The 25,696-nt window shown below is 43.1% G+C and overlaps 1 protein-coding gene across 1 annotated transcript in view; it reads right to left on the bottom strand.

Moving 5' to 3' along the window:
- Positions 1 to 23,812, bottom strand: part of LOC144790699 (cytochrome P450 2J2-like) — a 205,153-nt gene extending 181,341 nt beyond the window's left edge. The window contains exon 1 of the mRNA XM_078665422.1: positions 23,409 to 23,812. Coding sequence (XP_078521548.1) covers positions 23,409 to 23,579 — 171 coding nt within the window. The 5' untranslated portion in view covers positions 23,580 to 23,812. The remainder of the gene's footprint in view (positions 1 to 23,408) is intronic.
- Between the last annotated feature and the right edge of the window lie 1,884 nt (positions 23,813 to 25,696).

The raw sequence follows: 25,696 nt of genomic DNA, 5'->3' as shown, positions 1-25,696 counted from the left end.
GTTAAAATACCGAATTCAGGTGTGCATGCACATGTGTGCATGCACACCTAGCCATGTGACAGACAGACATGCCCTTAGGGCATGTCTGTGTGCCACATGGCGCACATGCCTATTTTTGGGGTGCCAGAGGGTGTCAAAGTGACACCCCCTGCACCCTTGCAAAATTCGGTATTTACCGATTCTGTAATTACAGAATCGGTATTGCCCATTGATTCCTATGGGCTTCAAGGCCCATAGGAATCAATGGGCAATACCGATTCGGTATTTACAGATTCGGTAAATACCGAATCTTAACGATTCGGTATTTACAGAATCTGTAATACCTACATCTCCCCCCTTCATATTTACCGACTCTTAAATACCGAATCGGTAAAATTCGGTATTTAAGAGTCGGTAAATATGAATTACCTACATCTGGCCCCTAGTGTGGATTGTAGTGGTTAAGAGAGCAGTCTTGAAATGTGTTGAAGTGGAGACTACCTGCAAACTTTTTTTCACAGAGCTCACAATTCATATTAATCCCTGCAAAATGTGACTTGGCTTGCATGCACCAAACCCATGCTTAGCCATCCCTACATTCCCTGACATATGGTGGTCACTTAATGAAGGTAACAAGTAGGATCTAAGCTTGGTAATAAAGGTAATAGATATTAACTTCAAAGCAAAGAACTAGAAGGATTGTGTACTTGTTTCTGATGACAACCCTAGATCTAGATAGTAGTAAATCTAGTAAATATTAGGAGCACTCTTCCAAGAGTCTTCTCCATTTGCTGGGTTCCAAACCCCGAATGAAAACTGGAAGGAAAAAGTTAAACTTTGAAAAGAGAGTGAGAGAGAGAGTGTGTGTGTGTGTGTGTGTGTGTGTGTGTGCGAGTGTAGGAAGCGACTTGAAAATCTTTCTGTAGCTAATCAGACCAGAGTTTGTTTTCTAAAGGGGGCACAGACTCCGCAGTATAATGTACCGTCTGTACTGTCTAAAGGGAGTTTCAGGACTCAAATCGATCACGCAAGTGTTTTGTCTGAGGTACAAAACTACACACATACCATAGAATTTCCAGAGAAGAAGGGCCTTTTCCATGAAGTATTTCCAGAGCATGAGGTGTTTTTTCAGTCAGCCTGGTCTCCAAGAGCACTAAAGATTTTTTACAAATATTTAATAATTAATTACCAGCAAGTTACTACTTTGGCAGGATCCTCCTCCAGCGTGGAATGTAGTGGGTGAGAGAGCAGCCTTGCAACAAAGTGAGGGGAAAAACTGCCTAAATCTAATAAATCAATGGGCTCAGGTGGAGTCCCAAATATGCAGTCATAAACCCGCGTGACCAGTCCTAATCACAACATCAGAGTATACATGTTTAGAAAAATAATTTGATGTTTATTTTTTTATATACTAGTATCAAATCAAATCAATATGAACAATTCTAGTACAGGCATAAAAAATAATTAACTAATTCAACCCAAAGCCCACACATCCCTTCAGTCAAGCATATCCAACCACACATACTCATACGTTCTTCATTTATCCTTCTCACACCACAGCCAATTTGCCAGTTGTAATAGATGAATACAGTTTCCGTAAGGTCTCAAGAAGAAATAGAGACTAGATGAAGAAATAGCAGGACAATCTTCAAGCGCCAACGCGCGTTTTGGTGTTTGGCCTGGACTTGGGCCACACCTTCATCAGGGCACACAATGGAAGGGAAGGGGACAACATCACAAATCTAATAATTTAGATCGATAGCTCCAGTCGGGAGATAAGGCGGGGTAGGTCTGACTGGGCAATCCGGATCAGTCAGAGGATCTTTATGGAAATCGCCACGCTGTACAGCTCGAGGGATGAACTGCATGCGTAAAAAGATTTGGTATCGTGCATCTGTATAAACACAATGCAAGCGGGGCATGATCCGCAGTGGGCGCCGCCCCTAGGAATCGGGACAACACCCAACCGGAGGGCTGGAGTTAGTCAAACGTCTAGTTGAAAGTCAGGTGAAAATTTACAATCAGACTCTTTTTAATGTCTGATACAGGGTCATACTACCTGGTCCGGGACTGGTAAGAGCACTCGTGGAATGCTGATGCAAAAGTGTTCGCCGGTATACAGGGCAGCAGGTCGACGTCCAGCCGGATAAGGCAAAATGAAGGACAGATTTTTCTAAACATGTCTACTCTGATGTTGTGATTAGGACTGGTCACGTGGGTTTATGACTAATTGTGCATATTTGGGACTCTAGCTGAGCCCATTGATTTATTAGATTTAGGCAGATTTTCCCCTCACTTCGTTGCATATGATTCCCCTGCCTTTCTGCCTAATATTAGCTTTCTCAGGGGGCCCCTTGTTTATTGGTGAGAGAGCAGCCTTGACATGTGTGTGAAATGGAGAGCTTCTGCAAACTGTGCTTCACAGTACTTGCAATTCATATTAATCCCAGCAACATGTGACTGCTTGCATGCGTCAACTGTGGAAACTAGTTGCAATGGCTGTTAGCCTCAGCTGAAGCCATTTTTTTTGTGGCAGCCATTTTAGTTAGCCATGTACTCGCCATGTGCTTTCTCCCTCTTCCAGAGTATTGCACATGCTCAGAATGGTCTAGCTGGTAGAATGCACCTGCTCCTAGTGTAGAACTGTCAGGCTATTCTTACTGATGTAAGGAGAAATATCTCCCCTCCCACTTTGTTGAGCAAGCAAATTTTGTATTCCCATATTTGTCAATAACCATGCTTGTATGTGCCAGGACCCCCCCTTGGTTTTATGCTGACTATGTAACAAATGCATATATAAGGCCCCTGTTCTCTGTACTCCTTAGACTGTCCCATAAAGTGGCCTGAGGGTACTGCGTGACGCAGTCTCCCTCATGTGAGGTGAATAAATATGTCTTTTTATATTACAGCTTCTGTGCCAATCTCTTCTTTGTTGGTTTAAAGACCGGGTGTATCAGTGAACCCCTTAGAAGGTTTTTTCTTCTACAAAATGGCGCCTGAACGTGGACCTCATCGGAGAAGCGGCTACCCAAGGGAGTGGTCTTGATGGGAGACAGGAATCTACTGAGGAGGACAGGACAGGAATCTACTGAGGAGGTACCCTGCGCACGGAGATTCTTTGTCTCTGCAGACCCATATGTTTCTGGTTTCCCTGAATCTGGCTCTCCAGGTTAGCCGCTACCGACTGAGATCTTCTTAGGCGTGAGTATTCTAAAACGACCGTTAGGTCACTCAGAACTTGGCAGTGCGAGGCTGGAGATTTGTGCTTGGTAAGGTAGTCGACATTTGATTTGTTTGTTTGGCCAAAGACTTTGAAATTTTGAAATATATGTAAATTGCAATTTATGTAGGCAGGTAATGAAGAGATTTTTCTCTAAATTGTGGAAATTCGTAACTGCACATATTGGGGTTGATTCCGATTCGGGAAAAAACGCTCCGAATAGCTGTTCGGAGCGTTTTTCCCGTACGAATCGTACCCTGCAACGTCCCCCGTACATACGACGAAGTACGATTCGTGCCAGGAGCCGTACTCCGAACGAGTCGTACAAGACACCGTATGACTCTAATCTCCATACAATTATCCCTCGGAACACGCTGTACGCGACATCTGTACGGTTCGCAGCTGGTTTTTACGACCCAGCAAGTACGATACGTGTCGGGTACGCACCGTACGACCCTTTTTCTACGGGAGCTGAAACGAGCCGTACCCCCATTGTACGATTGGTGTACGAGCCGTACCCCCATTGTTCGATCGGTGTATGAGCCGTACCCCATGTACGATGGGGGTATGGCTCGTACACCGATCGTACGATGGGGGTACGGCTCGTACACCGATCGTACAATGGGGGTACGGCTCGTACACCGATCGTAAAATGGGGGTACGGCTCGTACACACCAATTATCGCAGCCGTACCCCATGTACGATGGGGGTACGGCTCGTATACCGATCGTACAATGGGGGTACGGCTCGTACACCGATCGTACAATGGGGGTACGGCTCGTACACCGATCGTACAATGGGGGTACGCCTCGTACACCGATCGTACAATGGGGGTACGCCTCGTACACCGATCGTACATGGGGTATGGTCCGTACACCCCATGATCGCAGGGGTACGGTGCGTACCCCTGCGATCATGTGGTGTACGCACCATACGGTGTGTATGTGTTTGTGTGCTTTTCCGTACGACTCGCCCTTACCTGATGTGGACCATACGAATCACGTCCTCATACCCTGGTCCGGATCGTACTCATCGGGTCATACGGCAAGTGTACGAGTCGTACGGTATGTGTACGAGTCGTACGGTTCACGGTTTCAGCCTTGCAATACGTACGGATCGCGATGATTCTGACGGATTCACGGAATACGGATCGTACTTTGCGACTCGGACGGACGGGTACGATTCGTACGGAGAGGGCTCCGGATACAAATCGCACGGACGTTTTTTTTCCCGAATCGGAATCGACCCCATTGTGTTAAGTGTCACTGCTGTATAATATTGTATATGCTACAATATTTTTGGCATGCCTGTTTTAAGTGCACATCGAAGAATGTGCTGCTTTTTTTTGAGGTACCAATGTGAATCTTGAATGAACTCAGCCGGTTCCCCTAGAGGGGATACCTAAATAGGTTTAGGTATATTAAAAAAATATTTCTTCCATGGTGACTAAGTACCCCATGGAACTAAATGTATACATAAAAGGATCCTGGTCTGTGCACTTAGTAACATTCATAAGTGGTGATATGCAGAGCGCTTTGAGTGTTCTGCCAGCCAAACTGGCAAGTTTGGTGTATTTTGGCTTCTTGAACATGGAACAGTCATTGGGCCGTTTTGGTGCAGTCTTTTGACTGACTGAATTATTTTTAAAGCGCGCTTATGCCGAGGCGTCTTGGCGCTGTAGAAAGAAGAAAATACAGATGGCAGTTAGGGCATAGAAAAGAGCCAGGTTTTTAACGCCTTCCTGAAACTTGTTCTGTTCTTGTCGGACCGTAGCGCGAGGGGCAAGGTATTCCACAATTTGGAGGCCTGATAGGAAAAGGATTTTCCATCCCATCGGGCACTCCTTATTTTTGGCAGACAGATCAGATCTTGACTTGCACCTTGACACCTTTTTAGAGCTTTTCTTGTAAGTATGGGTTACAATTAGTATTTACAAATGGTTTGCTTTGAATACAGTCTATGGGCTGTCTCTTGTTCTTGTCCTAAGTGTTGATTTGTGAGTTGATTGTGTGTTTGAATGTCTATGTGGTTTATGATTTGACACCGGAGGTACTTGTGTGAGTGAGTAGCGATTGCGCTCTTTGTGTAAGAATGGCTAGCCTTAAGCACGCTGTGTTGTGTGTTCTAAGTGTATGACCCTCTTCTGAAAATGTCTGGAATGAGCTCAATTTGTTTTTGTCATCATTCTGTTATACAAAATGTCATTGAATGAATTCAATTTAAAAAAAACAAAATCCAGAAATGAATTATGTAACATATGCTAAATAGCTGCACGCTACCATTAAAATTGAAACAGTAAGAAACTATGGCTGTGTGCAAATTGCCACACTGGTAAAGATAAATTAGAATTCACATTCAATAGGAATAAAATAGGCCTCATAGAAAGGAAAAAAAAACTAAATTGTGTGCTTTGCAATAATTAGGACTAAAATAGCAAATGTTACAGCATTCTCCTTAGATACATTGTATTAGATATTAAAAGGCATTCACATTATTTGAGTAATTAGTTGCTGTAAAATAAAAGTGTCTCTTTCACCACATTGCACAAAATGATAGATTTTGACTGGCTTGAAATGCCTGACTTTTAAATAGACTGTGACCGTGCTTACATTTTAACACTAGAAAAAAGGCTTTCAAACAGCTGTGTTTAAGCTGTGGAAATTGGCGCCTGCTGGTCAAGAGCACAGCTGAGTCAATAACACATGGCTATTCCTGGTCACAAGCCATACAGAAAAACTGCTGGGTCAACTAGATCTTAAGTTAGTGCAAACCTAGTATAAAGGCGTGCATTAAAGACTGCTGATTTTAAAAATTAGAAAAGACAGTTTCATTATTTTGGATAACAGAGATAAGATTAAAAGTAGGGATTGATTTCTTGTTGCCTTTTTACATAAGCACATCTGTGGTTCTGATGTTAAATAATTACTGTCCTTTAAAAAGTGACGCAGAATGTTCATGTTTCAGTAAGGCTTCTGTGCTTAAGTGTTATAAATGAATGTGTTTAAAGGCGAAAGGGAAGGAATGAGGCTTGCTTTTCATATGTGAAACCATCAAAGGGGTTGGTGATCATTATAAAATGAAAACATTTTTGACTATATGAGGACATTTTTTTATTATTAAAAATAATTTCACTAAAATCATTTCTTCATCTCTATAATGTCTAATAATCATACTGGGAACTCCTAGCTTCAAAGTTGAAATGTTAGCAGTATTTTCACCACAATGGGGGAACTAAAATGTAAAATGTCACTTTACCCAGGCATCCAAAACTCATTTTTATTAGGGTGTACCTTATACATTTCCGGTTCCCCATCCCTGTGACATCTAGAGGAGACCCTGGGGGTCCCTAATATGCCACAACATTGCAGGTAATCCATTTTAAGTGCCCCTACTACCAAAGTCGAATTTAGGCAAAATTTACTTTTTAAAAGCAGTTCTGCCACTCAGGGCCGTTTCCAATCTGGTCTCAGGCTTCAGTAATGCACATATGCAAGTACAGAACAAACAGCTGACCTCTATACAGCTAGAAAAGCACACCACACACTGCACATAAATAAAAAAATAAGTATATAAAAAACAGCAGAACTTATTATCCTACCTTTAAATTAATGGCAAACAGGTACGGAACAGGACTGCCTTTCAGCAGTGAGTCTTCAGAGTTACTTGAAGTGGAAAAAAATGCATGGAAAAGCCTTGCACCAAAATAGGACAGCTGGTAAGGGTTAGAGGTCGAGTTCTGCATTTAGCAGCCTAGCAGAGCTAAGGGTAAGGTTTGCTTTGACACTTCGATCTCTGAATAAAATTCTGAAAGTAGAGATGACAGCGCAGGGAGAGAAAGAGAAGCTTTGCTTACCATTTTAAGTTTTGCGCAGTTATATGAACAGAGGAAATGCAGTAATGTATGTGGGCCCTGAGTAGAGCATATCTCTGCCATGTATATAAAAATAATGGTTTTAGCTTAAAGATTACTGTGCAAGTGCTGAGATAAGGTGGCAATGGGATTTAGTTTGCATTAATTCGCCCTCATGTTATATTAGTACAATTGCTAAAGGAATTGGTAGTTGGTTATTAATGTTTCCTAGCTAGCTCAATGTGCTATTTACCTCCTACAGGTTTTTTTTGTGCCCAGCTGCCACAAATAGAGGTAGATAATGTCAACAGAAGGTACACCTGTTTCAGGTTTCCTACTGACGAAATGGGGGAAGGAGGTTAGCTCCTCTGCAAATTAAGGGTAAGCAAATGTATGTTTTCTCTCTCTTTTTCTCTCTCACTGTCTTTTGAGCCTGTGTGGGAAATGGCCATGAGACATTTAATTGGCTATTTAGTAATACTGTTTTAAAATTGTTGGCATAAATAAATAAATATGCCATGTTGCTGCCCATCCTGTCTAATGAAATTGTGATAGGATGAGTAGTCTAGATTGCAGTTTCCTTATTTGACCTTTAAGGGGAACTAGATGTTATTCTCATGCTATATACAGTTTTGCATGGGCATTGCTAGTCTATTATTAGTTAGTCTGTGTTAAATAAGCTGACAGCCCTTATTAGAGCTGGTGAATAGGGTTTTTTTTCTTTGTAAATGATGTTGCATAGTCTGGATCTGAAAAGTAGAATGCAGGAAAGATGCCCATGTGATCCTCAGCAAACATTTTTGAAGGAAAATAGTGTTTTATAGGAGTTTGTTTGTTACAACATGTTCTGCTGGAGAACTGTATGTACCCACTATGTTGAAGTTTTCTTAGCTCTTCATGTAATAAGAATTCCTGTTAAATTAGCAGTTTTAGATTTTCCTGCTGCGCCTATAACATGAAAGCATGACCCTAAGTGTAAAATGTAGGTGCTTTTATTAAGAGAAATAACTTTAGAAGTGTCTGCAGTCCTGTATAAATATTGCAAGGTTTATGAGTAAAAGTGTAGAACATTTCCTTTTTTCTTGAGGTTCTTCAGATGAGTAATATAGGAATAGACAAATGTAAGGATTTGGAGTGTGTCTGTATTGTTTTTCTTTTTTCCTCAGAATTTAATAAATAAACAAAGACTTCCTTGGCTGCTTGGGATTGGGAGTAACAAATTCAATCATTTAACCTATTACTCTTGTCAGTTCACCAAAGAGTTCCTTTTATACTTGCCAATAGGTCCAGGCTGTTGTTTTTTTTACTCTCAGATAGATGAAAGTGGTTCTTGGGTGCCTTGCTAATGTATGGGGCACCCCAAGACTAAAGAAGTATTCTGAGACTATCCTCTGTGTTGATAGATTATTTGTATATCTTGTCTAAAGACTTTTTGTTCTGTCCATCAATAGATATTTGCTGCCCTGCAACCATTGGCAGAGGGGCCCGGACATCAGATCCAGCCTGGGAGTCAGCACCAGTCCAGCTTGGAGCCAAGGTGAAGGGAACCAGCACAGGCGTTGCTATCAACTTGGACCTCAGTGAAGGTAGAAGGCAGGAAGCACTGGGACGTGAAGTGTGCACCCCTGCCACTGTCTTGGGCGAAAGACGGGGTCACAAATCAGGAAGGAGAATTCGTGGATCAAGTTTTTGATGCCCAGCTGAGAGAGTCACAGACCGACAAGGACAACAAGGAGGCTTTGCTTGAGGTTACCACTTTTGAAACAAGGGTTGCTTCAGAGATCCCAGCATCACCCCCCTGAATCCAGGTCCCAAAGTGAATGAAAGTTTGCACCTTTGTTTGTTGATCAAGGGTTCACTGGGTACTATCTGTGGCCCCAACAAAAGAGCAGTGCGCCAGCGGAGCAATACAGGAGTTAGGAAAGGATTTGAGTTTAGGATACAGATGCTGTGTCTCTGGTGCCTGTTAGATTAAAGTGAAGAAAACTGGTGCACTGCCTGAGACACTGGACTGGATAGTTGAGGGCATTTGCACTGGGGGGGGGGGATTGCCCTATCCTGAAAGAAGAAACTTTACCCTTGAAACTGGGCCATGATTGTTCTTGAGTTGCGAGTTGTGCAGATCCACCGTGGGAACAACAACAGACACAGGGAGAAGACTCCCCTCTGGCTGGTTGTACAGCGGCTTCAATTTCCCAAGGACTTCTTTTGTTAGTAATGTACCCTTTTGGCCATCCCATTTTTGAGGAGGAGCAGCCTTTTGCCGCTCCTCGTCCTAATTCCTATGGCCCTGTGTGGCCCTCCTGGTCCCCTGCAGCCAGGATTGTTTTTGTAATAATATGTCTGACTGCTTTAATATTTGCATTAGGAATAATGTTTATTCTGCCAGAGAAACGTTCTTCTGAGCAGTTGACAAATGTTAGTTTGCCCTTTCCTTGAGTATATTGATTGATACTCTAGCCCTCATAAAAGGAACACTGGAAAAGTCTTTTGAAAATGTTTTTATTAGATATGTGCTGTTGCCTATTCTGAAATTCAAATAGATGGTCCTGAAATACATAGGAGCCCTGAAAATATTTTTTACATGGAATTGGATTGTTTGGATAAACTTAAATTTGCTTTCTGCTTGGGGTTGAAAAATATTGATAATTCTGTTTGTAATAATAGTCATTACTCTCTCCTGCTATCTGTATGACCCAATGCTCTGTTCCCTTTGTACTCCTGCTTATACCTTATATATACCTGCTTAATGAAATGTTTGTAATGTAAATGCCCACCTAGCAATGGATAGGATATTAATGAATTTATGAGAATAAATGTGCAGAATATTTTCTATGTTTCTTCTAGATCATAACGGATGTCTTCAGCTAAGGCTAAAACGGCCGTCTGTGGAAACTAGCTGCAATGGCTGTTAGCCTCAGCTGAAGCCATTTTGTTTTGTGGCAGCCATTTTAGTTAGCCATGTGCTCGCCATGTGCTTTCTCCCTCTTCCAGAGCCTTGCACATGCTCAGAAAGGCCTAGCTGGTAGAATGCACCTGCTCCTAGTGTAGAACTGTCAGTCTATTCTTACTGATGTAAGGAGAAATGTCTCCCCTCCCACTTTGTTGAGCAAGCAAATTTTGAATACCCATATTTGTCAATAGTCATGCTTGTATGTGCCAGGACTTCCCCTTGGTTTTATGCTGACTATGTAACAAATGCATGTATAAGGCCCCTGTTCTCTGTACTCATTAGACCGTCTCATACAGTGGCCTGAAGGTACTGTGTGACGCAGTTTCCCTCATGGGAGGTGAATACATTTTTTTTTTATATTACAGCTTCTGTGCCAATCTCTTCTTTGTTGGTTTAAGGACCAGGTGTATCAGTGAACCCCTTAGAAGTTTTTTTCTTCTACACAACCACTTTTGGACCGGTGAGTAGCAAGAACTCATTCGCACCAGGGGTGCAGCCTAGTCAGTGAGATTCTGGGGGTAGAAGTCTAATGCACCCTTCTAAGAAAGATTGGTCATCAAGCAGGGGTTAGATGAGTAAATGACGAGCAGGAGAATAGTAGGGGTTTTGTTTGTTAAAAGAGGTGAACAGAAAAAAGGTGATTTTAGAAAATTATTTATCATTCCCGAAGCCTTTCAAATGTATCTGTTCACTATTATCCTTTTCCACATTACAGATTCATTAAAAGGCATTAGTTATAAAATTCCTTCATGATAATTGCCTTTTAATGCATATATATGAACCCTTCAGCAGATATCTTTACCTATTGGCTTCATTTTGCTTCTTCCTACCACAGCCCAAAGAATAAGGCGGTGGCCATTGTACCAAGACAGAACTTATAGTGGCACTCATCAAAGCTGTTAACAACAGTAAAAGCAGCATGACTTAACCTGTTATTAAATGCCCCTTTGGTAATATAATGCACTGCTAAAATGTCTTTTCAAATGTTCCATAGTAATCAAGACCTTGTACTGAAAGTTTCGATATTGATTCATCAGCATACACCAGCATTGCATATTTACTTATCGTAAATATGCAAATGCTGGTGTATGCTGATGAATCAATATCGAAACTTTCAGTAAAGGTCTTGATTACTATGGAACATTTGTAAAGACAAACAGTGATTAATAGTACCTATATATATTAGGTTAAGTCAAGTGCCTTCTACCGTGTTGTTGGGGAACAGCTTTTATGAGTGCCACTATAGTTATGTCTTGGTACAATGGCCACCGCCTTATTCTTTGGGCTGTGGTAGGAAGAAGCAAAATGAAAGCCAATAGGTAAAGATATCTGCTGAAGGGTTCATATATATGCATTAATAGGCAATTATCATGAAGGAATTTTATAACTAATGCCTTTTAATGAATCTGTAATGTGGAAGGATAATAGGGTGTGGAGAACAGCCCAAAAGAATGAAAAACGAGTACTGCAATACTTGAAATTTGTGGAAATTACTTCCTAATTAGTGTTGGAGAAGTGCACAGTCTAGTTGCTGGATGAGTGAAATTGACACGGGACTGGTTCATAATATGCCTGTGGTTCACACAATGGAATTATGCTCCAGTTGAAGGCTTTAGCTGAAGCGTGTCAGTCATGTTAGTTTGTAAGTCGTTGTGTATTTTCTTCTTTTTTTACCCACACTATGTAATGGATTACCCACTTACAGACCCACTCAGACACATTCAGACACTCATGCTCCTACCCACAGAACCACTCAGACACTCATGCACCCAGTTATAGGTCTATTCAGACACTGGCACACCCACTAACATACCCACTCGGACTCACGCACTCTCTCACTGACCAACTTAGACACTCACGCACCCTGTCACAGACCCACTCAGACATGTTTGCATACACTCAGAGACCCACTCAGACACTGATGCACCCACTCACACATGCACTCATGCTCCCACTCACAGCCCCACTCAGACACTCATGCACCCACACAGACACTCACACACCTACTCACTGACCCACTTAGACACTCTTGCACCCACTCGCAGACCCACTCAGACACTCATACACCCACTCACAGACCCACTCACTCATCCACCCATTCACACACCCACTCAGACACTCACATACCCAGTCAGAGACCAACTCAGACACTCCTGCATCCACTCACATGGCCACTCGGATACTCATAGGTTCACTCAGACATCCACTCAGACACTTAAGCACCCAGTCACAGACTGAGTCAGGCATTCGTGCACTCACTCATGAGTTCCTGGAACGTAATAGTTAGAAAATTAACCTTTAAAAAAACAAGGGACCTTCACTGCCCACCCGACGTGGAAGGGAGTTCATAGACTCGTTTCGGGGACTGCATGATGTGAGGCTCCTGAAAATCAGCCCAAAAGCCGACAGGAAAGCCGACAGGAAATTAAACACAATACTGACATCACTGGTATAGGATTTAATAATGTACAGGTTAAACTAGCCACTTACGCGGACGACATTCTGAAAGTTACAGAAAATCCTGGTCCCTCAATTAAGGCACTTCTGTATACTATAGATAGTTACTCTGAACGCTCTGGCTACAAGCTGAACAGAGAGAAATCTGAAGTCAAACCTTTAAATATACACAGTACAAAAGAGATTTTAGGTGATTCAGGTCTGACATGGCAACTCGGATATAGTAAATATCTGGGAGTCGAGTTTGGAGCAACATAATTGATAGGTTACACCATAATGAACTCACTACCCTAGATACAATTAAAAAAACAACTAGAGAAATCGTCCCCCAAATTCATCACCTGGTGGGGCAGGTTCGACGCAATAAAAATTATGAACACCCCGCTAGTCAATTATCTCATCAACATGTTACCCCTCTTAATATCCAACGACTTCCAATACAAACTAGACAATCTCATCTTGAAATTCATTTGGCAAGGTAAGAAGGCTAGAATAGCCCTCAAAAAGCTCAGGCTAGATAAATCTCTGGGGAGTGTTCACCTGGCCGATTTTAAAACATATCAAACTGCCTTCCTAGCAAAGCAGGGATCATATTGGATTTTCCCCCCTAGCAACTACACACCACTATGGTTGTAAATTGATACGATGCGTAATCAAGAGAGAGAGGTAGGACCAGAAAGCTAGTCCATGTCCCCGGTTAATATATGATTAAATCAAAAAGAGACTAGCTCAAGTTACTTTAGGGGAGGGGGAAGACTCTGGTATGTTTTGTCACGGAGTGTGAACACCCGGCAGGTGTGTTCAAAAAGCCCTCACCCACCAACCTAGTTGGTGGCATGCTTCATCATCGGGCCCACCCAGTGGCACCTAGCGTGCCCCGGGTGTGCTTCAACGCCTGACTACAGCGGAGCTGGTATATTGCTGAGTGTGCGGTGAAGATAGTTAAGGAAGTGATGTTAAAACGGCTGGACGGTGGTCCCAGTACCCGAGGGTAAAATTAGACTTTAATACCTGGGCCTCCGTCAGCGGTTAAAAATAAGGCAAGGGGATGTAAGGGGCGAGTTACGTGAGAGGTCGTAACTCGCCCCTTACATCCCCTTGCCTTATTTTTAACCGCTGACGGAGGCCCAGGTATTAAAGTCTAATTTTACCCTCGGGTACTGGGACCACCGTCCAGCCGTTTTAACATCACTTCCTTAACTATCTTCACCGCACACTCAGCAATATACCAGCTCCGCTGTAGTCAGGCGTTGAAGCACACCCGGGGCACGCTAGGTGCCACTGGGTGGGCCCGATGATGAAGCATGCCACCAACTAGGTTGGTGGGTGAGGGCTTTTTGAACACACCTGCCGGGTGTTCACACTCCGTGACAAAACATACCAGAGTCTTCCCCCTCCCCTAAAGTAACTTGAGCTAGTCTCTTTTTGATTTAATCATGTAAATTGATACGGCCATCTTAGATAAACCAAACCCACTCACTCTTTTAACCACTAATTCCACAATTCTAGTTAGATCTACATCAATATTTAAAAATGCAAAAATCTCCCTACTAAAACTGGACAAGAACTCCACTCAAGCATAAGACTCTCTCAATCATGGAATCTCTATGGAACAACCGTAATATTAAGTACAAGGGTAAACCCATTTGCTTTGAAGCTTGGATAAATAAAGGCATCTTTTTCCACCAACAACTGGAAGGCTCAGTATTTCCCTTAACTTTCTCGGAAATCCAAAGTAATTACGAATTTGATAATATGGAATTTTATAACTTTCTTAAAATTAAAACTGCCTTATTGAAGTCTGGGCTGCATAGACAAACCTTGTCTCTCCCTAACTTCATTACTAAAATTAACAGCTTGGGACATCAAGTTTCCCACATCTGTAAACTTCTACATCCTAAATCCACGAACTTGAATGGAAATCTAATTACGTTTCGGGGAACAACACGCCTCTAGCCCCAAATCTGAATCATAGTGCTCACAAATATGGAAATAAGTTACCTACCCAAAAATGTCCCCTTTCTTATCACAAACAAAACTTTGGCACCTCCCTAAAGCTTACTGTACCCCTGCACGCCTACACAAGAAGCATCTACGGCCACACCCAACTAGCTGGAATCTCTTACTCACATCCACAATAAAAATTGTCTTAAACAACTGGAAGAACACAAACAAAGCCTCCTTCAAATGTTGGATTAACTGGATCATACATTTAAGGGGCACAGACAATACTGCTCTCGAACAGTCCCCTTGGAAAGCTCCGGTCAGACACATCTGGGACACGTTAGACAACTACTTCGCCTCAAAGAAACCGCCTTGACATGCTCCCTGGCATACATTATCTTAATTATCATCCAGCGCATTGACCCACCTACACCTATTAGTTTCTATCGGTGGCTTCTCCCCCTACCTCCACTCATAAGACATGTTGACTAATACTCTTATGGTAACTCACGTGGGAAAGTATAGTATATATCTAGGCTGTGGGGTTTTAGGTATAAACCTATAATAACTGATGAAACCCCACTGAAAGAAAAATAGCCCTCACCGGTAAAAACATATAAACACTGAAAAAGCACCTGGACAACCACAAACTAAATGCCATTCAAAGAAAGGAAAAAGAGAGTGAAAGTCATTGTTTTCTTCCTCTAGGGGTCAATACAATGTAACTTTGTTATACAAGTAGTAGTAAGAAAGACTGGCTAACATTATTCTGCTTGAGTTTTGTTCTTTAGGGATGCCACTAAAATATTGTTTCTTCTTCCTTTTACTTTTTCAATTTTGCGGCCTTTGGTCTAAAGAAGCAGGGTTTAGTTTCATGTTTTAGGTCTAGTTTAATTATTTTATAAACTATAGAGAATCAGGAAATATCAAACTCATATTTGATATTTTGGCTGCATTTTATTCTTTCACCGATAGGTAAAATGGCTGGTTTCATAAAAATCTTTCCTAATATGTGTCATCACATTTACCCACAGAGAATGGGTAAAAACCCTTAATACATCAGACCTTAGTTTCTAGTGGGTCAGTATTGATAGTAGGTGAATTGCCAACACCACAGGCTTTAAACATTCAATGCAAGGTATAGTGACAAGTATATATATCACCAAGCATCTGGGATAGTGGTGAAAACATGACACCAGACTTTTGGAAAACATAGAACGCAGTGTCACTTGTAATGCTTTGTAAAAAAGGTTCTTTCCAAGTTCAACAAAGATTGGAGTGATATTATTTGTATTTGCAGTGATTCAGCTACGTATATAAAAAAGTTGTGTGATGACCTGTCAAAATTGATACCCGAGCTGAAGTGATTCCCTGAAGTAGATCCTTGCCACTTGTTAGATGGTATGCTGAAAGCATCTTTACAATCTTAAGAGTTAATGAGGGATGCTACTGACTTTTTAGTCCATTCTGGTGCACTGGTTTCTAATGCAAAGGAACTAAAACGCATATATTTATCATTTCGTGCTTTATGTGGCATCAAAGAAAGAGTCATCCCAACTGTGTCCCTTAGCTGACAGTTCTCAGCCCATTGGGCTAAGAATGCTGAGAGGGCTTTTCACAGAAGTTTACATGGGAAGGAAAGAGTGAGCGCACATGACCCAAAGACTCACTGAAGAAGTATTGTATGGTGTACTACAATAAGATTAATTTGCAAAAAACTAATTTGGACCTCATATACACTATAAGTACTCTGCCTATATACCATGTTCTTTCAGTGCAGAAAGCAAGCAATAATAAAAGCAAAACGTTCCATAAACACCTGAAAAACACTTTTTCTGTTGTTTTTAGTGGCGCGAAAATGTGTAACCACTGATAACAACTGTTTTTTAAGATATTGAAAACACTGAAAAAAACCACCAGAACTTACCAAAAATAGAAATTGAAAACAGGAAAGCCTATTTATATCTTACCTAAACTCATTTTCTCTATTCCCTCAACTAAAATAGCGAAACATATCCAGCATATGTAGCCTCAGGCCACTTATCGTTTCATATTGTATTGTTTTGCTCTGTTTTATTATTATTAATTTGTATTATTTTATTATGATTAGTATTCTTATTTTCCTTTTTATGTCTTATAATGTCTTATTGTTTATACTTGGTTGCATCACACTGCTCGTCTTTTCTGCTGTTTATCATCACCTAACAAAGCATGTATTATTATTTCGTTATATGTTTTTTGAAAATTAATAAAATCATTTTAAATCTAAAAAAAAAGGGTACCCTTCCAGTATCAAACCTATGCTAGACTGGCACAGCACCTTTGTACTACAGTGCAAAGGTGTGTGTGTGTGGTGCTAAGCAGAATAATTATGGTAGGGAGAGGAGGAAAGTGTCATATTTTTGCATGCTGTACTGCATTGCATGAGAGTTTTGTAACTCTGGGCCAGAGTCTCTTAATTCTGCTTCTCACCTACTGTGGACCAAAGTAAATGATGGGTCTCAGCTATGCTTGCAACAACAAGCATTTGCAAAGCCAATAGGTCTCTTCTTTGGGACCTATTGATTTTGCAAATGATTTTCAACTATGCTGCACAGTCTCCCGAATGCTATGCAGCACAGCTAAATCCAAAAAGGCTTTTTAGGCAAACATACGATGCATGTACACCTACAAAATAATGCTACATTGAACTCGATGTGCAAATAATAAGAACATAAACAGTCAAAGCATTTTTTGGGGAAAGCAGGAAAGGTTAGCAACCCGGCGGAGACGCAGAAGCAACATGGGGGAAAGCGGGTGAATGGGAGTAACACTGATGTACGTTGAAGCAACACGGGGGCAGTGCTTAATTTGTGCAGGTGGTTTCCGTTGCTCAGCACCTGCACTTAATTTTCAGCACCGGCTCTAGTGACTGTCGACCACTGTCTTTTTAGCTTCAGATGAGCACAACAAAAGTGTTTATTTAGTCAGTATTCATTAAAAATGAATAACACCAGCCTCTCTTGCCATTATTATAGCTGGCCTGAAAAAGTCTGAATTGTCACACTTGTAGGTGTGATGGTTAGGTGTTATGTTGGTACTGCTATTGGCAGCGCTGGTAGTGTATGAGCAGTGCAGGCTGCAGTAGCCTTCCGATAAGTGCCCTGGTACCTAATATTTTACAAATTAAGCACTGTATGTGGATCTATAAGGCCTGACCAACATGGTGGTCCGGAAGCATCACTGAGGGTGCGGGGAAGAATCAACAAGGAGGGCGGGGTAGAAGAACAAACAGGTGAAAGAGACAGCAATGTGGAGCATAAAGTGGGGAAGCAAATTGGGGAGCAAGTGAGAGCATGTGGAGCTAGGAGGTGGTAATAGCACATTGGCTAGGGTGACCAGACGTCTCAGATTTCCCCGAACAGTTCCGGTTTTTAGAGGACTGTCCCGGTGTTCCAACACTTTATTTAATGTAAGCTAAATGTCCCAGTTTTTGGGACAGAGGTGAGGTAATTCTGCAAAGCAGAATTAAAAGTTATGCATCAATTCACAGGCACCTATGAAGAATAAAATATTAAGCAATTTATCTGTTTACGGCTGCCTGCTCCCAGCAGAGACAAAGTGGGTCAGATGGCATGGGGAGTTGAGGAAGGAGGAATCCTGCCACAGACATATACACACACTGTTACAAGCGTTTGTGTGGGTGTGTGCTCAGGGCCGGACTGGGAACCGAAACCGGCCTTGGCAAACTGCTCGGCTGCCCACCTGGGAGGCTGAGGGGGTGCCGCCGAGCAGTTTGCATGGGCTCGTTTAGGTCAATTCTGTTTCCGGGGGCCGATATTGCAGGCCCCCGGTAACAAAAACAGCTACCCCGGGGCCCAAAAGTTTGCCCCAACCTTGGCGGCTACTGGGGAAACGCTCGGTGTCCGCTATGGCCAGTCCGGCCCTGTGTGTGCCTATATTTATAAATATAGTACAAACAAAACCGAAAACTCCCTTCAAGCCTCGCACAACTTTCAATCCACTGATGATCAAAGACTTGATTGACAGTTTCCATGACAATGTAGTGGGTGGCAGGGCCGGCGCTAGGCATGGGCAGTGTGGGCAGGTGCCCAGGGCCTCACACTGTTCCGACCAGGATGGGGTCCCCCCACGATGGCATTTACACCCCACCAGTCCTCGTGCATGTACCAATGCCGCTCAGAGTGAAAGAAATGCGTCTCTTCACAATTGGGCTCATGGGAGGGGGCCCCCCTCCCGGGGCCTCTAAGGGATGGTGTGGGAAGGCCTAGGGGAGGAGGACACCGCTCAGGCTGTCCATTCAGAGACTCAGCAGGACGCCCATTGTCGGCACATTAGCCCACACAGGTTTAAATCAGCCCCCAAGCAATTCTCACACCTTCAGTCCGAAATAGGCTGTACAAAGAGGTGCTTGGGGTGGCTGTGAGGAGGAGCTGTGGCCCAGGTGGAGTCTGCACAAAGCAGCTTCCCCGGGATCGGAAGGTGTCACTTAGGTAAATTTCAGGGGCCTCGCACATTCCCTTTTGCCCAGGGCTCCGAAAATGCTCGGACCGGCCCTGGTGGGTGGGATAAAGGATCTAAACTACAAAGTACAAAACTCCGCAATATAAAAAGGTCAACAGACAGGAGATCCAATTTCATGTACTAATATCCAAATTAAAAAGAAATCCAGACATTGTTGTCCGCAATGCCGACAAAGGCGGCAACGTAGTTCTATGGAAAAAATCTGGCTACATTATTGAGGCAATGAAACAACTCAAGGACACAGATTACTATTGTCGCTGTGACGTCGCAGTTAGGTAATCAACGACTTCAACATGAAACTAATTGACTGGAAGAATGCAGGATTGTTAACTTCGGAGGAGTTCAAGTTCATGAAACCAGTAGTCCCAATCTTGTATTTAATTCCTAACATCCACTAAATTGCCGAGATACTACCTGGCAGACCAACCATCTCCACCCGTAAAAATCTACTCGAAAACACTTCTATATATATAGACTATTATCTACAGGAACATGTCCAAAATTTGGCATCTTACATCAAAGACACAAGTGACGTTTAAGTGAAACTGATGGACTACCCATGGCGGGCTGAATACTTGCTAATCACACTAGACGTAATATCCCTTTATACTTCCATAAACCGTAGGGATGGATTAAGGGCTCTTAAATACTATCTTGCTAAATAAAAGAGGACAGGACAATGCCCAACACAGTCTTATAATTTTAAACATGGTTGAATTCTGTTTGTATAGTAACCTTTTCTTGTTCCAAAATAACATGTAGCAGCAGTTGCAAGGGGTAGCTATGGGGGCCAGCTTCTCCCCCAGATATGCCTGTCTTCACATGGGCTGGTGGGAGGAGCTGGTCCCGCAAAAAGAACATACTCCCTACATTACAAAAAACATTAACCCCTTCGCAGCTGGGCAAATTCCCGTGCTGTGCAGGGGGGCGGGGGCGGGGGGCGCGCACAGCGCCCCTGTGCTCATGACGAGGTCAGCTCGTCATGAGCCACGGTGGTCGTGTGCTCATGACGAGCTGAGCTCGTCATGACCACACCCGTTTCTTTAGAACGTTCGCACAACAGGGGAATTAGCCCACCGTGCGAGCGCTCTAAAGGTCATGACGAGCTCAGCTCGTCATGACCACACGAGCACCGTGGCTCATGACGAGCTGAGCTTGTCATGAGATTTGAAGGTGTTAAGGCCTGGTGGAGGTACATTGTTGACCTCTTTTTAATTTGGGACGAATCAACTAGTGAAGCTGAGGGTTTCATTGAGGGACTCAACAACAATCAATTGAACCTACACTTCACAGCCTCCATCAGCCATGAAAGTGTAAACTTTTTAGACGTGCAGGTCTTTGTTAAGGATGGTAAATTGGAAACGAATTTACACAGAAAACCTACAGCTGGCAATGCAGTACTGCACGCAGGTAGTGCACACCCCAAGCATCTCATCCACAGCATTCCATGCGGTGAGATGCTTAGACTAAGACGGATTTGTAGCAGCGAGAAAGATCTTGTTACAGCACAAGAAATCAGCAAGCTAAGATTTCAGGAAATGGGATACACCACACACTGCATTGACACAGCGATCCAAAAGAGTAGGTCCAAAGCCAGGGAAACCCTCCTCAGAAAAGATATTGAGGTAAATTGTAAACCAACAAAGGACTTAAGTAAACAAAAAGAAGGGGAGAATTTTAGATTCATCTTACAATTCCACAAACATGAAAAACAGGTTAGAAAACATATCACCAAAAACTGGCCCCTTATTCTAAGTGACCTCACAATTGGTCATCTGCTCCCAAGAAAACCAGCAATCACTTATAGCAGTGCAGAGTCCATGAAAGATATCTTGGTCCAGAATGACCCTAGTGGTCCCAGTAAAAGCTTGTGACTGGCCCAAAGAAAGGGCTTTTTCAAGTGCAAAGTATGTAAGGCATGCCAACATGGCAGGAACAGAATTACATAGAAAACCCCTTTCAGTGATAAGGAAAGCCCCATCACCAAGTCCCTTAACTGTAAATCCGATTATGTCGTCTATGTGCTGGAGTGCCCTTGTGTGTTGCGCTACATTGGTAGTACAATACTACAGGGACACAAGAGGGTACTCTAGCACATAAGAGCCATAAAAAATCGAGACCAGGCTTATCCAGTAGCCAGACACTTCAGTGAGTTACACAAAGCGGACCCAAAAGGCCTGATTGACTTTCTAATAGATTCGGTCCCACCGAGTAAAAGAGGCGGTGACAGAGAAAGAGCACTCAGACTATTAGAGGCCAATTACATCATTAACCTCGATACTAAACCGCCAAGGGGTCTGAACGCCACTGAAGAACTCCACACTTGTTTATAATGTCCGATAACAAAATAACACCACAAGGTCATAATTTCAGGTAGGCCTGCCGATAACTATCATTTATGAACTGTAACATACTTTAGACATTAGTTGATATATTCTATCTGCCGCTGATGCACACATTTTTTCACACACAGGGTTGGTTAGTTGTTTTTTACACATGGTTTTAGAATTTTTAGCACTATTGTAACATTTTGCACAAGCACATGCCCTTTAAGTCAACAGGTTTATATGGAATTGTTTACATTAATTGCACTGTATTGCGAAATTTGCACCTATCTGATATGTTAATAATAACTGTAAAAAAAAATTGCTATCATTATCTTGGTATTCATATCGAAATGTACCACATCTATGTTTTTTAACATATTTCATAAATACCCGTTTTAACTATCAGTTTTGAAAGGTTTCAGCAAATTTCAGTACTCTTGTAATTTATTTGGTTGTGTTAATTTTACCATCAACCATATGGAAGCTAAAGCAAAACAACCAGTTACAGAATTTTTCCTGGACAAATGTATTTTAACAGAACTGTTTTGCTGAGTTCTCCTAACAACCACTAAATCTGTCATCCATTTACATGATTCTGAACCTAATGCACTTGTCACTTTAAGAAATTACTGGTTTGGCAATAGAAAAAAAGAAAAAAAGAGAAAAAATGGTATAAAAAACTACCCACCTGACAGAGCGTGTCATGTGATCAAGGCCCATGACGGGCTGAAACGCGTCATGGCTGTAGCAGTCGTTGAGCAATAAAGAATAAACTTGCTGCAGTATTCCGTGGTCCGTGCTCCGTTCTTTGGAAAAGAATCTGGTGTGTTGACGGAGTTAATACTGGTATATATATATATTTACGCCCATACACACGCATCTATATAAACACACACATTTACAAGGTGTGTGTGTGTATATATATATATATAAAAATATATATATATATAAATATATATAGATATTATATATATATATAGACATATATACTCTAAATACGATCCAAATAACAGCGCGCTCTCAGTGCAGGGAAACAAAGGTTTATTCACCAACGTTACGCGTTTCGATAACTCGTCTCTTGATCACATATATCATATAAATATATATAGCTATGCAAAAAACGAGACAGGACAGATATAGAAGACTAAAGGCTGTATTCTTACTTTTATGTCTGGCCTGTCCCGGTTTTTTCTTCTCAAAATCTGATCACCCTGACATGGGCAAGAAAACAATGCTTGTGAGGCGCACACAGGAACAAGCGAGGGGAATGCAGAAGGGAAGACAGTGCTTAATTTGAGACAGTGGGTTCCAGTGCTTGGCACCAGCACTTCACTTACTTGCCAACACCAGCAATATATGTACATGGTGGCGATGTTTGTTTTATTTAGAGATGAGAACAGTTGTTTATTGATTCAATATACATTAAAAATGACTAATACCTGCCACCCAAGCCATTCTTATAGTTCTAAGGGCCTGGAATAGTCTGAAGTGCCACACTTGTAGTAGGGAGATGTTCGTTTAGGTGCTTGTACTGTCATCTGCAGCGGTGGCCGGTGCAATGAATGGTGTAAACTGCAAAGGTCTCCTGATGACAGCACTGCCACTTATGATTTATTTTACAAATTAAGCACTGGAGGAACGGAAACAAATTAGGGAGAGAGCTGGAAAATACATGCACTTTCGTACAGTGCTTAGGCAAAAAAAAAAGTAGCTCTTGAAAAAGGAGCAGTGTAAGAGCACAATAATGCACCCATACAGATCTCTCACAATTTCTGGAAGATCATCTTTGGTTACACCCCACACAGATGGGGTTCCGCCCTCAGCATAGAACAGAATCCGCATTGTTAGTGGTGCCCGAAGAAGATTCACAGTATCAGAATCCAACTCCAGGAAGAAACTAAAAGCTGGTTGTTTAACAGTGTGACTAACCTCCTTCCCTCTCGCTTCTCTGTATTCGTGCTGCTCAGTCTTGGGAGGTCTCCGGCTAGCCCTGCGCTCTATAAATCCTAATAATAATACTTTCTACTGCTCTGACTCATTCGTTGCCATGTAGTTATGTTTCGCATTTTCCACCCCTTCTGCTTCTTGGCGCTCTGAAGCCGATGGCGTACAGTTAGACGTAGACAGGGAAACAATTACTAAATAAATAAATACCTGAATGAGGCTCTCGTGGTTTAGTTTAAATTTCATCGCCAGCAGGTTTCCGATGAAGGGGAGGGGCGTCGGGCCCGGGGGAAGTCGCCGGATCTTCCATCTCTGTCGGACAAATTCGGCCGCGATGACGCAAACCACCAGGGCAAGAAGGATCTCGCTGACCACCAACATTGTGTGTCCCTGTAAATGGCACCGTCTGTCTGTCCTTTACACGTGATATGTATTTTCCTCTTCTCTGTGCTTGCTCAGCCTCTCTGGGCTTCTCTCTCTCTTCTCTTCTTTTGTCTCTTGTCTTTGCTTCTCAGGCTCTCTTCTCTGTGCCCTCTTTACTCCGCTACCACTATCTGTCTCTCTGTCGTCGCTTGTCTTCTTTAGGTCTGCCCTCCCCTCAGATGTCTTGCTTTGGCTGTCACTGCCTGTCGTCGCTGTGTGTGTGAAGGTGCCGTCCCCCGCCTCACAGTGTTGCTAACGCTTGAGACGGCTGTGGCACGCTCCTTATAAGTGACCAGGCACAGGCAGACCAGCTTCATGCTGGGAGGGGCATTCCCGTCACAGGCAGCCATGCCGCTGAACTAAGACATGATGCATCAAGATTTACTGTTTTCCCCTCCCTTTACATTTGGGTCACGTTGTGCTGCAGAGCACTGACCCCTGAACAGAACATTCGTTTGTAACTCTGTGACCAGGCTGAGAGGCAGCCAGGGTGAAGTCTCCTGTGGTTACGAAATGTAACAAACAAGTCTCTGGGGAACTTTCACCGCAGCTTTTTGCCAACTTCGAGGCGCACACTCTATCTAGTTCACTGCCTCTGGCTTGAAGGTCGAGGAGCTGCTTCTACCTGAACTCCATTGACCTGTCTGTTGACCTCGCGGTACAAAAGGGGGTGGTGATGGACGGAGCATCTGAACCAATCAAACACTCACACCCAGTCAAAAGATCTGGGTTTGATCCATCACCGTTCTTTAGCCCACTCTGCCACCCCAGTTCAGACATGGCTATATGCAAATCAGTCTAACCCTGTGCCTCATGGGAACAGTCCAGCCCGAACTGCCAAGCCATGTCTTCCCTGGACCGGAAACAAGCTTCCGAGGACCGGTTTCTGGCATTCCAGCCGTCTTCAGCCCGGCTTGCTTGAATCCAGTGGCAAAGTGAGCAAGGGACTCATGTCTGAGCATACCCTGCCACACTTATGACAGCCAAGGCGGTACAAAAGGGGGTGGTGATGGACGGAGCATCTGAACCAATCAAACACTCACACCCAGTCAAAAGATCTGGGTTTGATCCATCACCGTTCTTTAGCCCACTCTGCCACCCCAGTTCAGACATGGCTATATGCAAATCAGTCTGACCCTGTGCCTCATGGGAACAGTCCAGCCCGAACTGCCAAGCCATGCCTTCCCTGGACCCGAAACAAGCTTCCGAGGACCGGTTTCTGGCATTCTAGCCGTCTTCAGCCCGGCTTGCTTGAATCCAGTGGCAAAGTGAGCAAGGGACTCACGTCTGAGCATACCCTGCCACACTTATAGCGGCCAAAGCGGTACAAAAGGGGGTGGTGATGGACGGAGCATCTGAACCAATCAAGCACTCACACCCAGTCAAAAGATCTGGGTTTGATCCATCACCGTTCTTTAGCCCACTCTGCCACCCCAGTTCAGACATGGCTATATGCAAATCAGTCTAACCCTGTGCCTCATGGGAACAGTCCAGCCCGAATTGACAAGCTTCCGAGGACCGGTTTCTGGCATTCCAGCCGTCTTCAGCCCGGCTTGCTTGAATCCAGTGTCTGAACTGGGGTGGCAGAGTGGGCTAAAGAACGGTGATGGATCAAACCCAGATCTTTTGACTGGGTGTGAGTGTTTGATTGGTTCAGATGCTCCGTCCATCACCACCCCCTTTTGTACCTGTCTGTTGACCTCGGCACGCAGCTGTCTCTGGCTGAACTTCGGTCAGATCTCCTGCCTCTGCTTTGAAGTTTGATTTCCTGACGGTTGCATGAACTGTGACGACCTGCCTCCGTCCTAAACTCAACCTGTCCTGGACTTTGATGGCAGCACTCTGGCCTACTCCAGTTATCTGCCTGTGGCCTCTCAGAGCCATCTGCAGCCCTGCGTCTGCAACCTACTCTTAACAGAGTTCCTCAAAGCTGATGGCTTGCCCTTTGCCCAGGGCACAAGTCCTAAACAAGCATTGGCATAGCCAATAGGGCTCGCTTTTTATAAGTATTTAGTTATACAGCACCATATCCTTGGTGCAACAACATCAACTGAAGCATGACTAAACACTTATAA

The sequence above is a fragment of the Lissotriton helveticus genome, chromosome 11 (assembly GCF_964261635.1).
Source record: "Lissotriton helveticus chromosome 11, aLisHel1.1, whole genome shotgun sequence".
NCBI lineage: Eukaryota > Metazoa > Chordata > Amphibia > Caudata > Salamandridae > Lissotriton > Lissotriton helveticus.
Note: the sequence above shows the minus strand (reverse complement) of the source record. Positions and strands in the feature narration are given on the sequence as shown.